The 15031-nt window shown below is 38.5% G+C and overlaps 2 protein-coding genes across 7 annotated transcripts in view; one reads left to right on the top strand and one right to left on the bottom strand.

Annotated features, from left to right (window-relative positions):
• Positions 1 to 15031, bottom strand: part of LOC127440881 (gastrula zinc finger protein XlCGF7.1-like) — a 108681-nt gene that overhangs the window by 16333 nt on the left and 77317 nt on the right. The window contains exon 1 of one of the 6 annotated variants that reach the window (XM_051697944.1): positions 197 to 319. The exons of 4 other annotated variants lie outside the window; for them this stretch is intronic. The gene's annotated coding sequence lies outside the window, so the exon portion shown is untranslated. Of the gene's footprint in view, positions 1 to 196; positions 320 to 15031 lie in introns of those variants that run through there. One more of the 6 variants, XM_051697945.1, reaches the window with a different exon arrangement.
• Positions 254 to 11614, top strand: LOC127440796 (gastrula zinc finger protein XlCGF52.1-like). The gene is made up of 2 exons (XM_051697705.1): positions 254 to 433; positions 5707 to 11614. Exons 1-2 carry the CDS (start codon positions 385 to 387, stop codon positions 6978 to 6980), a joined length of 1323 nt encoding a protein of 440 aa, XP_051553665.1. The 5' UTR covers positions 254 to 384; the 3' UTR covers positions 6981 to 11614.

Genomic DNA, 15031 nt, shown 5'->3' with positions numbered 1-15031 from the left:
TCTCTGCTGTCGAAGTTTACCCTGCAAAAGTTTACTTCCGCGTTCCAAAGAGGGTGGAAAACTGTTTCTTGTGCTCCTCAGCTCAAAACACGCTAAAAGATATCTCATTTTCAGGCTGGTTCAGCTAATGCGCATGCGCGTTCTTGAGTTGACTGACAGGCGATGTCTGTGACTATAAGGTGATTGGCTGTTTTACCTGTAAGGCGGGACTTCTGTTTCTATATACGTTGGGCGTTCCAGTTTCTCCCATTCATTTTAATACCAGTTGTTCGTCTCGGGATGAACAGTCTCTGTAAAATCTCAGAAGAAGGATTAACCTACAAGTGAAGAGAGAGGAATCAATCCAGGCGTATCAACTGAAATCTACACGACACTATTGTTAAGATGGAGTTTGCTGAAGAGAAGAGAACTGAAGACACTGAGGAACTAAGAGGTCAGTATCCATTCCTGATTCTTCATAAATGACTGTTGAACAGGGCTGCACAGTGAATCTGATTAAAATGATAATGTGCAAATAGATATTTTAACCCATTCTCACGTGTGCAATAAGTTTAGATTCTGAAAAATCATCAAATGACACTTATTAACAGCGTTGCAACAAAGAACATGTTAAACGAGTCTGATTTCTACTTTGCTTTCGCGAGATCTCGAGTGTTCAAACTTTAGTGCATTCATGAACACGTTTTTATAATCGAGATAATGTTACATCTGCACACGCACTAAATACAAGAGGCGATCAATTAAAACACGAGATATTATTCAGTTCAGATATTACTCAGCAAGTCTATTAGTATCAATGCAGGACTTATCGAGAACGAGCTTAAAGATGGTAAGCTTTTCACACAGAAACACTGAATTCAACATGTTTCTCGAGAAATGTGCCATTCAAGTGGAGTCGAAAATATCGTAATTACGAGTTCCGAGCACTTAATTATTTAAATGACCCAGCAAAGTCGTATTAACGAGTGGGAAAGTTGAATTCTAGATGATACCCGAGTTTCCGAGTTGGGAACGGGCATGTCTACATGAATTATTTCTACTTTAGTCAGCTAACGACTTCGCTTTATGTTTTAAACAAATTAACTAATCATTTTGGATACCACGCATTAATAAATTATAGGTCGTGTAAAAGTGATGCTGGTATATTCACATGTTTATTCACCGGTACAACAAAGAGTGTTTGCCGTCGTTCATTGTGCATTTGTTTAAAGGTGCACTCAGTAATTTTTCCCTTATTTAAAAAGTTTTACATCCAAAGAAGTTCAATGTAATTTTGAAACACACAGTTGAAGTCAGACGCTTACATACACCTTAGCCAAATACATTTAAACTTTTCACAATTCCTGACATTTAATCGTAGAAAATATTCCCTGTCTTAGGTCAGTTAGGATCACTACTTTATTTTAAGAATGTGAAATGTCACAATAATAGTAGAGAGAATTATTTATTTCAGCTTTTATTATTTTCTTTCATCACATTCCCAGTGGGTCAGAAGCTTACATACATGTTGTTAGTATTTGGTAACATTACCTTTAAATTGTTTAACTTGGGTTAAACTTGGTTTTGGGTAGTCTTCCACAAGCTTCTCACATGAAGTTGTTGGAATTTTGGCCCATTCCTCCAGACAGAACTGGGGCACGTTCAATCTCAAAACAGTGTGCACCGTTTTGCTATGGTTTCCGGTTTGAAAGACATGTTTCCTGGAAACGGTGTGCAACGGGCTTTGAGGTACGTTTTCTGTCGTTTGGTGGGTGTGTCAGAGGAGTTATCCAATCAGCAGCAACGTGTATATAAACCCTGCTGTATTAAAAAGGCAGTGAGCACAATGGATCCAACTAAAGTCCTTTACAAATGTGTCCACTGCAGCTTGGTGTATGCAACAATTGAAGACATTAGAAGAAATGTTTGCCTTGTCATCCTGAAATGCGAGGCAAATGTTGGATCACCATAATTAGGTACCACAGTTTCCACATATCCCTTTCGATTGGGATTTTCTCTGCTATTCTGGACGGCAAAGGCAGTGACTGTAACATTGAGCGTATTTTTTAGTATTAAACACGTATTTAAACCGATTTCATCGGGCTCCGAAAATTCTTCGAAAAGAACGCAAAGAATGGCCTTCTCAGCTGCCATAGTTTCAACGCTTGCATAACACGACAGGATATTCAACGCACCTCCATTTAAATAAACGTTTGCTACGTTTTTTCAGGGCTGAACGTGCCCCTGGTGTAACTGAGTCAGGTTTGAAGGCCTCCTTGCTCGCACATGCTTTTTCAGTTCTGCCCACAAATCTTCTATCAGATTGAGGCCAGGGCTTTGTGATGGCCACTCCAACACCTTGACTTTGTTGTCCTTAAGCCATTTTGCCACAACTTTGGAGGTATGCTTGGGGTCATTGTCCATTTGGAGGACCCATTTGCGACCGAGCTTTAACTTCCTGGCTGATGTCTTGAGATGTTGCTTCAATATATCCACAACATTTTCGTTCCTTCATGATGCCATTTATTTTGTTATGTGCACCATGCCCCTCCTGCAGCAAAGCACCCCCACAACATGATGCTGCCACCCCCACACTTTATGGTTGGGATGTTCTTTGTCTTGCAAGCCTCACCCTATTTCCTCCATACATAACAATGGTCATTATGGCCAAACAGTTCAAGTTTTGTTTCATTAGACCAGAGGACATTTCTCCAAAAAGTAAGATAATTGTTCCAGTGTGCACTTGCAAACTGTAGTCTGGCATTTTTATGGCAGTTTTGGAGCATTGGCTTCTTCCTTGCTGAGCAGCTTTCCAGGTTATGTTGATACAGGACTTGTTTTACTGTGGATAAAGATACTTGTCTACCTGTTTCCTCCAGCATCTTCACAAGGTCCTTTGCTGTTGTTGTGGGATTGATTTGCACTTTTAAAACCAAACTGCATTCATCTCTAGGAGACAGAATGCATCACCTTCCTGAGCGGTATGATGGCTGCGTGGTACCATGGTGTTTATACTTGAGTACTATTGTTTGTACAGATGAATGTAGTACCTTCAGGCTTTTGGAAATTGCTCCCAAGGATGAACCAGACTTGTGGAGGTCCACAATTTTTTTTTCTGAGGTCTTGGCTGATTTCTTTTGTTTCCCATGATGTCAAGCTAAGAGGCACTGAGATTGAAGGTAGGCCTTAAAATACATCCAGAGGTACACCTCCTATCAGAAGTTAATTGGCTGTTTTTCTAAAGGCTTGACATCATTTTCTGGAATTTTCCAAGCTGTTTAAAGGCACAATTAACTTAGTGTATGTAAACTTCTGACCCACTGGAACTGTGAAAAGTGAAACAGTCTGTCTGTAAACAATTGTTGGAAAAATGACTTGTGTCATGCACAAAGTAGATGTATTAAACGACTTGCCAAATCTATAGTTTGCTAATATGAAATCTGTGGAGTGGTAAAAATGTGTTTTAATGACTTCAGCCTAAGTGTATGTAAACTTCTGACTTCAACTGTATGTATAAAAGCATGAACACTCACATGAGATGAAGACTTCAGTCAAATCAGTAACCTTATAAAAGCTTTTTTATTCTACACCAGAGTGTCCCCTAATGGGGGCTGCCATGCTAGAATCACATGACCAGCCGACTGTTACTCGCATTTTCTCCGTAACTGCCCTGTTATTGGACACTTTCATTCATGAATTAAATTAATCCTGCCGGTCTGTGATTTAGTGATTTTCTACAATGACATCAGTAACTGAAAACTATAGGCCTTTATCACACTTCCGCGTTCGCTTAGTAGTGTAAAACAACTTTGGGTGGAGTCCGTTTCAACAGCAGTGCCTACAGTGCGGAATTATTATGCACTATATTATGTACAATGCATCTCACAGAGTATAAATACGTTTTTTTATTGAATGCAAGAATGTATACAAACAAGAGTACCTTTACATATTAAAGAGCATTAAAATAAGATGGGTATGCAGTAAGTCACAAAAAAACCAAACATATATTCCGAGTAAAGATACAGTGTATTTGCGATTAATGATCACATTGCTTTCATGTACTTATTATAATCTCTGTGTAGACATAAGATCCATTTAAAAATTTTAAAATAAAGAAAACTTTCCATCACATAGTCACATTACAGAAAATAACTGGTTTAATCGTTGTTAACGTGGAGTTGTATCCTTGTGGATTGAGTATGATGACTGGGGAAGCCTCCACTCGCGAGTCGCGACCGAATGCAATGTAAATAAAACTAGTTAAAAATGTCTCTGTGTCTACAACTGTATTTACAACAGTGAAAACAACAACATTAAAGCACTTAAATACTGTCTCTTCGGACTTGAGCACAATAATAATAATAATAATTTGTATTTATATAGCGCCTTTCACAATACTCAAGGTCACTTTACAAAGTCGTCATTTTTATTTGTATAGCGCCTTTCACGACACACATTATTTCAAAGCAGCTTTACAGAAAATCATGCATTAACCGAAAATTAAACCGTAATATCTACAAAGTCTTAGTCATCATTGTGTAGTTTGATTAAATATGATTATGAATTGTGTATAAAAATAAGTAATTAAATAATTGTATTTAGAAACCAATTGAGCAAGCCGAAGGCAACTGTGGCAAGGAACAAAAAACTCCATAAGATGTTGGTTGATGGAGAAAAATAACCTTGCGAGAAACCAGGCTCACTGTGGGGGCCAGTTCCCCTCTGACTAACATCATGAATATAATGCCAATATTAGTTATTTATGTGCAGTGCATGTCGTGGTTTAAAATGATTAAACTAAGTAAGTGTTACAAAGATTTTGTAAGAACTAAGATTTTTGAATCCAGGGTGTGCTGAGTGACTCCAGTCAGGCTTCCTAAGCAATCAGTTGGCTCGGTTGCTAGGGTGGGTAGTGTCATTTTGGGTTAACCTCCTCGTGGTCGCCATAATGTGGTTCTCACTCTCGGTGGGGCGTGTGGTGAGTTAAGCTTCCACACATGCTAGGTCTCCGTGGTAACATGCTCAACAAGCCACGTGATAAGATGCGCAGATTGACTGTCTCAGACGTGGAGGCAACTGAGATTCGTCCTCCGCCACCCGGATTGAGGCGAGTCACTATGCCACCATGAGGACTTAAAAGCTCATTGGGAATTGGGCATTCCAAATTGGGGAGAAAAAAAAAAGAACTGTAAGATTAATGACTAATGTTTTGAAGTTCGTCCTGGATTAACTGCAGAAGTTCATATAGATGCATTTGTTAGTTGGCTGAAGAAGGCTTTTGTTGGCAATTTATTGATAGTCTGTGTATTCCATTTTATGAGTGTAGTCCATCATTAGACCAATGTGATGCAGGCCTAGGGTTAGAATAAAAAAAAGAAGTCATATAACAAAAAAACAAAACAAAAATATAACGCAAAACAAACAGCCAATCAACAACAACAAAAAACAATCAATTAATAACCCAGGTTATCATAACATAGCAAAAAGGGTGAGTTTTGAGTTGAGATTTAAAGGCAGACAAGGAAGAAAGTTTTTGTGATGCATCAATGACATCGCATTGTTGGGTTTTTGATCAGTGCATCAATCCAGACCGGTTCATTGTTAAACCCCTATTTTGCATGTCCCTGTACTTCACCTTTGTTGTTCTTTTTCATTTAAATTGTGGTTCACTTAAATTTCTTGTTCAAAAATGTGTCACTCTTTGATTTATTTCTATGTTAATTTTAGACCTGATGGAAGTGGAAGAAGAAAGTCAAGAAATGAATTATGTGGGGGAGAAACATCAGGATCAGAAACCAGAAAAATTCATAACTGGAAAAAAAAAAAAATGTTGTCCAAAGATTGAAAGGAATTTATTACAAAGAACAACACAAAAAACAAGAGCCAAGACATATTTAACCTGCCCACAGTGTGGAAAGAGTTTCAAACAACAAGGAAATCTTAACGATCACTTAATAACTCACTCTGGAGAGAGGCCTTTCACATGCCCACAGCGTGAAAAGAGTTACAAATGTAAAAAAGACCTTCAGAGGCATTTAATAACTCACTCTGGAGAGAGCCCGTTCACATGTCTTCAGTGTGGAAAGAGTTTCACACAAAATAAAAGCCTAAAAATGCATATGAGAATTCACACTGGCGAGAAGCCTTTTACATGCCTTCAGTGTGGAAAGAGTTTTACATATAAAAAGAGCCTAAAGGTTCACATGAGAATTCACACTAGGGAGACCTTGACATGCCATCAGTGTGGAAAGAGTTTTACATATAAAAAGAGCCTACATATTCACATGAGAATTCACACTGGTGAGAAGCCATTCACATGCCTTCAGTGTGGAAAGAGTTTTACACGTAATGAGCACCTTCAGAGGCACGCAAGAATTCACTCTGGAGATAAGCCATTCACATGCTATCTGTGTGGGAAGAGTTTTGCTCGTGAAGAATACCTTAAGAATCACATGAGGATTCACACTGGAGAAAGGCCTTTCACATGTCATCAGTGTGGAAAGAGTTTTACACAGGCAGCCAATCTCCAAATTCACCAGCGCACTCACTCAGGAGTAAAGCCACTTAAATATGAACATGAAAAAGTTTATATGTGCTTTGAATGTGGAAAAACCTTTAATAGATCCAATCACTTGAAACAGCACCAAAGAATCCATACTGGCGAAAAACCTTACAAGTGTTCACATTGTGGAAATAGTTTCACTCACTCAGGAACCCTGAAAGAACATGAAAGAGTGCACACTGGAGAAAAACCTTACAAGTGTTCACATTGTGGAAATAGTTTCACTCACTCAGGAACCCTGAAAGCACATGAAAGATTGCACACTGGAGAGAAGCCATACCACTGCTCTTTATGTGAGATGAGTTACATTTCATTAAGTTCTCTAAAGAAACACATGATTCATCACAGTGAGCAAAGTTCATCTTCTGGTCCAATTCAGATAAACCCCAAAAATGGATTTCATTTTGACAAGAGAAATAAAGGGTTTATTGCTGTGTGATGAATGAGAATGTTTAAGGTTGGTTTTTCTTTGTTGTTTTCTCTTACAAAAGTTGGATTTTGAATTGGATAAGCATATGATCTTATGTTAAAGAGTGTGGCGGGGTAAGAGACTGATACAGTGGGTATGGCGTCAGGCCTCAGAGAGGCGTTTATTGGATATGATAAACAAATGTAAAAAATGGGGAAAATAATGTGTCCGTTGGGGGGGATGTGTTCAAAATAAAGGGGAATCTGGCGTCCTTGCGGTGAAGGGGGCTTTGTGACTGGGTAGTGTCCACCGGTATGGTCCAGGACGTAGGCGGGGTCCGACGGCCGCATGCACTCCCCTCCGTGGTCCATGGCGTAAGAGGCAGCGGCTTCTGTGGAGCCTGTCTTCCCAGGCGCAGAGGGGAGGGGTCCCGGCACTCATGCCCGTCAGCTGCGACGCATGCTCCCATTTCCCCGTTATCGCATCTAGTTCACGCCGGTGGCCGAGGGTGCGGGTCCGGCACGCATCTAATTCGACCAGTACTCTCCCTGCTCTGCTCCTGGATAAGCAAGGACGCCAGTGTGTGCACATGGAGAATAGAAGTCGGCTTCCCGAGAAGAGGCTCGCTCTACGTTTATTTGGCAGCAGTGACAAGGCTAAACACATCATGTTTGTTTCGTTCCCCCAAGGTTATAATAGTTTTTCATTTTTAATTTAGTTTTTTATTTCATTTTCAATGCTTCACTCCAATTTAGTTTAGTTTTTGTTCGTTAGATATTTGTTAGTTTTTCAGTATATTTAGTTTTATTTTAGTTTTAGTATTTATATTAAGGGATAATGGAGAATGGGGAAAACTGGTATTTGTGTAGGCTAATGTGGGTCATATAGTTGGGCATTCCAAATTGGGGAGAAAATGGGGAGAGAGGAAAAAAAACCCTGAAATATCACATTGACATAAGTATTCAGACCCTTGACTCAGTACTCCGTAGCGATTACAGCCTCAAGTCTTTTGGGGTATGTTGTGACTAGCTTTGCAGTTTGCACACCTGGATTTGGGGATTTTCTGCTATTCTTCTCTTCAGATCCTCTCAAGCTCTGTCAGGTTGGATGGGGACCATCAGTGGACAGCCATTTTAAGGTCTCTCCAGAGATAATAAATTGAGCCCCTCTTGCGTTGTCTTGGCTGTGTGCTTAGGGTCATTGTCCTGTTGGAAGGTGAACCTTCGTCCCATTCTGAGGTCCTGAGTGCTCTGGAACAGGTTTTCATTAAGGATATCTCTTTATTTTGCTGCGTTCAGCTTTCCTTCAACCCTGACCAGTCCCCCAGTCCCTGCCGTTGAAAAACACCCTAAAAACATGATGCTAGCACCACCATGCTTCACCTTTGGATAGTATTGTGAAGGTGATGAGCGGTGCCTGGTTTCCTCAAGACTCAGAATTGAGGCCAAACAGTTCAAACGTTTCATCAGACCAGAGACTATCTTGTTTCTCACAGTTTGAGAGTTCTTTAGGTGCTTTTTTGCAAATTCCAAGCTGGCTTTCATTTGTCTTGGACTGAGGAGAGGCTTCGATCTGGCCACTCTGCCATAAAGCCCAGATCAGTGGAGTGTTGCATTGATGGGTGGTTTTCCTTCTGCAAGTTTCTTCATGATCTCTGGAGCTCAACCAGAGTGACCATCAGGTTCTTGGTCACCTCTCTTACCAAGGCCCTTCTCCCTCGATTGCTCAGTTTGGCTGGGCGGCCAGCTCTCGGAAGAGTCTTGGTTGTTCCAAACTTCTATTTAAGAATTATGGAGGCCACTGTGCTCTTGGGAACCTTTAATTTAAGACCTAATTAATTTTATTAAACATTTTTAAAGCCTTCCTCAGATCTGTGCCTCGACACAGTCCTGTCTCTGAGCTCTGCAGGCAGTTCCTTTTGACCTCATGGCTTGGTTTTTGCTCTGATATACATTTTCAGCTGTGAGACCTTATATAGACAGATGTGTGCCTTTCCAAATCATGTCCAATCAATTGAGTTAGCCACAGGTTGACTCCAGTCAAAGTGTAGAAACATCTCAAAGGTGATCCAGAGAAATGGGATGTACCTGAGCTAAATTTCAAGTGTCATGGCAAAGGGTCTGAATACTAATGTCAATGTGATATTTCAGTTTTTTTCTTTTTATTAAATTTAAGTTATCAAAAATCTGGTTTTTGCTTTGTCATTATGGTGTATGGAGTGAAGATTGATGTGAAAAAAAAATTAAAGCATTTTAGCATAAGGCTGCAACATAAAATGTGAAAAAATTAGGGGGTCTGAATACTTTCTGAATGCACTGTATATTGTCACAATACCAACATTTCTGTAGTTGTTAGTGAAATTTGACAATACTTGATACTAGCTTATCACAACAACAAAAAATCACACCAATTCATTTATGTAAGAATTGTACTCAAGTAATTATTCAAGACTACTGAACAGTCAGTAATAAAATAAAAATACAGCAATGAATAGAAATAATTCAATTTCTTTTTTTGATACAGCAGTATCAAGTATTCAAGTAAAGATCAGAATGAAATGCTACATAGAGCCTAATTACTGCTGGTCTTCACTGTATAATGTATAATACATTAATACTTTTTAAAGCTAATAAAGTTATCCAGTCAAGAATGGTGTGTTTTTCTCATTTTCTTATGGTTCTTTGATTAATATTAACAACAACAGCAGGCCGGTTAGGTTACATTAACACACACAAGTCCGATACTTTGATACAAATCTGCTTCCTCCCCACAGTTTACGTTCACTTTAGACATCACTCTCTTAGTTTACATGAATACCTCACCAAGACAGGCATTTTGGCAAAATCTTTAAATATATTAGATTGTTCAGGCGCGTATCTGCATTTAGAGCATTCTTGGAGCACACGTGCATGTGAGCGCTCAAAAAGCCGTCTGTCCAGTCAAAGCGTGCATCTATTCCTAGATCACTTGCGAAATATACAATTACGTACCCAGTTCGAATCCAGGGCATGCTGAGTGACTCCAACCAGGTCTCCTAAGCAACCAAATTGGCCCGGTTGCTAGGGTGGGTAGAGTCACATGGGGTAACATCCTCGTGGTCACTATAATGTGGTTCTCTCTCGGTTGGGCGCGTGGCGAGTTCCACATGTGCTATGTCTCCACGGTAACGTGCTCAACAAGTCACGTGATAAGATGCACGGATTGACGATCTCAGACGCGGGGAGGCAACTGAGATTCATCCTCCGCCACCAGGATTTAGGCGAGTCACTACGCCACCACGAGGACTTCGAGCGCATTGGGAATTGGGCATTCCAAATTGGGGAGAAAATCAAAAAAATTAATACATTTGTGCATCCTGTATTATTTTCAACAGCAGAATAAGAACTATGTAATAAGGCCTTGGCTCTATCACAAAAATAGCAGGTTATTTTTTCCTTATTGTCATTCAGGCTACTTTTCTCTTTTACTTGAGCCTTCAAAAATCCACTTGTCCCGGACAAGCGTTAATGTCGAACCCTGCTGAACTTCAAACCAAACTCTTTACCAGTTCCAAATTAAATCTAAATAAAATCACAGATTGACAGGGTAAAATGGAATGAGTGATGACTGTTATCTACCTGCTTTGCCTCTTTACAATGGTAGTGATTCTTGCTCTGTTTCTGATGCAATGCGGTATTAGGCCGTCTATTATCGCAGTCTGTTGGACTCTTCATGTGATGGTAGGCCTGATGGTGGGTTTAAAGGTTAAAAAACACTGCAACGAAAACAAAATCTTATTCAAGATTATTTTTATTCCAGTTAGTTTCAGAGCCATGGATTTTTTATTTTAGTTTAGCTTCATTTTTTTCCAGGTTTTCAAATTTTTACATTTAGTTTTAGTTTACAATGCAACAAGTACGGTGTTTAATTTTTATTTTATTATATTTATTTATCCCACATTATACATTTGTACATATACAGTGAAATTATTTTTTTTCACATATCCCAGTTAAGCTGGGGTCAGAGTGCAGGGTCAGTCATGATACAGTGCCCCTCGAGCAGTTAGGGTCAAGGGCCCAACAGTGGCATCTTGGCGGTGCTGGGGCTTGAACCCCCGACCTTCTGATCAGTAACCCAGAGCCTTAACTGCTGAGCCACCACAGCCGAAAAAGAACTTTGCTGTGAGAATACCTGGTCCTTAAGTCTCTCTGTGAATAGCATAGTCACGTGACACAACAAACGGCAAGTCAGTGATTGTAATTGTACTCTGTAGAGGCCTCTGTTATTCTGTAGAAAAATAATTTTTTTAATCAACCATCTGTGTTGATTTTTAGCGCAGATTAATCAGTAAAACTGATATAACGGTCAACCACAAGGTTTGAAGTGTACCCAGATCACGTCTACATGACTTTGATTAAGGACAGATTGTCTGCAACCTTTTTTTCTTAGTTAAAGGTGCTGTAAGCCATTTTTTTCATGGAAAAGTATGCAAAAAAAAAAAATTGCCTACTCCCTTAAAGATATTAAGGAAATAAGTGTCCTGAGATATCTCACCGGTCTCTGTGACAGCTGTAGACTTTGTAAACGGCAAACAAAAATGTGTCCGTGGATATTGAAGCTTTTCATTGTCAATCATTTTGCTCGTTCTCATAGTGTTGTATTTGAGGTGGATCATTGAGGCTACAAACAATGCTGCTCTTTTGCTCGGTTTTGGTCTCAAAATTATCTTTAATTTATTAATCAACTCTACTTTGAAATTGTATACTTTATAATGTGACACTTATACAGTACTTGTATTAAAATTTGTCGTTCCTTTTATCAAAACTTACTGCCTCTTAGTCATTTATTTTAGTCTGCTGATTCTTCATGCATCACTGTGAAGTATATATGTTTGCTTGGATGCTTTTATTTAATGATTAGGAGTTTTAAAATGTACTGTTAGATCACCCTATCTCTCCACTTTCATGTCGTGGTGCATTAATCTGCTATCTACACAAGTCTGAGTTACAATTTGTTTGAGTTTTGTTCTTGTATTCTGCAGATCATTGGCGTGCACAGACATCAGCATGGGGCAGGGGTGGAACGATAACAAACAGGCACTAAAAATATTACATTAATACATTTACTTTTACAGTATTTCAGCATTTTTTTCATTTATGATATAAATATATGCTATCAGACACTATTACCATAGTACTGAATGATTACCACATTTATATGGTATTGTGCACAAAGATGCTATGATGCTCAAAAACAGAAGAAAAAAAATTTAAAATCTAAAAATGTGTTTCATGTGGTATGTACACTACAGGCAGAGAAATGCAACCGGATTGTGCAAAGAGACCCTTGAGGCCGCACAATGGGACTTTTAGGTCATAAACTAGAGATTCTGGTGAGATGGTGACAAAATGTCTAACTTAACATTATCTAATCTGCATCTGCATAACTTCAACTGCCACAGAACAAAGCAGGACTTTGTGGCCATCTGCCCCATGACACCACACTTAGGGAACTCATGATTTAAACAAATGGACAATTTAAGGGGAGGAAGTCAAAACTGACTCTGAAGACAGGCTAGCATTGTGAATTGCATCCCATTACTTTTTAACACAATCCTGGGACTCACATTTTCTTTTAGTGTTTTTTCATATTTAAAATTTTTTATATGACATTTGCCAACAAGAATATTTGTTAATTTATAAATGTATAAAAGTATAATTTATTTTGCATTTACAGTGTCATCTTTGGTAAATATAAGCAAAACTGGCTGTGGGGGAAAAAAATCTTCTATTTTTCATCCTCTTGGTCTTTCATTCAAAATGTTCACTAAAGTCTAATCTTGAATAATCGGATGTAAAATAGTTATGCAAAATCACTGAAAGAAAAAATAAAGTCATCATCAAACAGATTTTTTTTTACTGGCACCCCTTCATTTAATACTTTGTGCATCCTCGCTTTGCAAATAAACAGCTCTCATAATGTGTAACGAGGTTGGAGAGCACATAGCTAGAGATCATTCCTTTATACAGAATCTCTCCAGATTCTGAGGTTCTCTCTTCTCTTCAGCTCAACTCACAGGTATTTTGTGGGGTTTATGTCAGAGGACTGGGATGGCCATGGCCAAACCTTGATTCTGTGGTCAGTGAACAATTTCTGTATTGATTTTGAGGTGTGCTTTTGGATCGGTGCCCTGCTGGAAGATCCAACCACATTTAAACTTCTTGGCAGAACATGTAAAAAATGCTGGAAAGTTTCATGTTCATTATGGTACTACAATATTATCAATGCTATTAATCACTGTATGATTAATAAGATACATTTTATCACTTAATTTCGTGAGTATTTCTGGAGTGAGAGCTCCTCATCGTGGCCATTTTTATATATTTCACTCTCTGAATACATATCGCAAAGACAGCACGAAAGAAATTAGAGCCTTATTTAGTTAAACAAAACTTCTGAATATATTTCCATGAACTTCTGAAACTTTGGTAAATAAGCCGGTGCGGGACATCTGACACAAGACTTGTGTGAACTTTGTTTCGGTCCAGGCAGCGGAGATGTTGGAGTAGTTTCTGTTAAATTTACATTATAAACCCTACTGTTGACATTACTGACAAAAGTGGCCTTAATTAAACATGACTTAAAATGTCAAGTTTTGGGCTCATAAATCGCTAAGTTCCTTGAATATATTTTCTGTAAAAACCAAAGACTTTAAGTGGTAATAACTCTAACGATTGAGTACCAAACTGAGGCTATGGGGAATACCCACAATGCCAAAAAAAGAATTTATAGAAGTTTTAGCTGTTTTGTAGTGTTATTCATGTTGTTTTGTTGCAAATAGTTAGTTTTTTGTTTTGTTTTTTTGTTTGTTTTTTTTTGGGTGATGTCACCATCGGAGTGATCTGTGTCCCCTTTGGTCAAGTTGGATCCTGTTGACACTATCTCAGTACTCCACGTGCATCTAAATGCAAATATGTGGAGAAATAAGTTAAAATTGCATTAGTATATATTGAAATTAACATGAACTAATATTAATAAATTCTGTTAAATTTGTGTTCATTGTTAGTTCATGATAACTAATATTGTTAACTAATGATAACATATGGAATCTTATTGTAAAGTGTTTTAATTAATTTGTGCTCTTATTACGGATATTACTATTAAAATACTAAAGATGTTATTTAGAATGTGATGCTTTCCAGATGAAAAGATCTAAAACAGACATCTTGGAGATGTACGTGTGCTATCTGGGATACTGTTGGTGTGGCTGAGAAACATTTCAGGTCAATATTTAAGTCCCTTTTTATTGAATATCTGCACTTTCACATTCAGCCACCTACTGGTCAGGGATTGTCAAATGTGGAGATTTATAGTAAAAAAGGACTTAAATATTGTCCTGTTTCTCACCCACACCTTTTATATCGATTCTGAAGATATGGATCTCTTTTTAACGCAGCTCGTATCATATTTGATACATGACTTATAAAGCCTCTGCATCATCAACATGATCAAATCTTTGCTGAAAAACCTGTTTTAGGCAGTGCACTAGATGTCTACTGGCTCCTGGTGAAAGTTTCCATGCTCTTCTGGAAGTAGAAAACTTTATTTCATTTCCAAAATGGCTGCCTTCGTGTTGTGATGCACTAATCTTTTTGATGTGAGATCTTTTCTGATTTTGATAGAGTAAAAGTAACAATAACGTTTAAATTGCTACTGATATTTTGAATTGAGTATTTACTGAATTGAAGTAACGTACTTGTCGCTGTCCTTTTCTGCATATCGCGGCCCCCTTCGGCATATTGCAACGACGTTTTGCAGCTGTAAGGCTGGCACCAGAATGTCTACAACCAAAAGGCGCCATTTCCATCTAAAAGTCAAAGAACTCTGCGAGAATCAACGTCATAGAACTCTCTCACAAAAGCTGAAATCTACACCTGAATATCACCACGTGTGATTAAGTGCAAATCGCCTTTTGCTGAAATCTACACCTGAATATCACCACAGTGTGATAAATTGCAAATCACCTTGCTGCCCCCCCTTCTCTCTCCCCTTCTCCCCTTCAACAGCTCTGGACCAACACAAAGACATAAGATTTATATGTA

This window comes from Myxocyprinus asiaticus, chromosome 5 (genome assembly GCF_019703515.2).
Source record: "Myxocyprinus asiaticus isolate MX2 ecotype Aquarium Trade chromosome 5, UBuf_Myxa_2, whole genome shotgun sequence".
Lineage (NCBI taxonomy): Eukaryota > Metazoa > Chordata > Actinopteri > Cypriniformes > Catostomidae > Myxocyprinus > Myxocyprinus asiaticus.
This window is presented reverse-complemented; position numbering and strand designations above follow the sequence as displayed.

Coding starts and splice junctions, on each gene's coding strand:
- LOC127440796 (XM_051697705.1), top strand. CDS start 385: ATGGAGTTTGCTGAAGAGAAGAGAACTGAAGACACTGAGGAACTAAGA. Junction 434..5,706: donor AGACACTGAGGAACTAAGAG/GTCAGTATCCAT, acceptor TGTTAATTTTAG/ACCTGATGGAAGTGGAAGAA.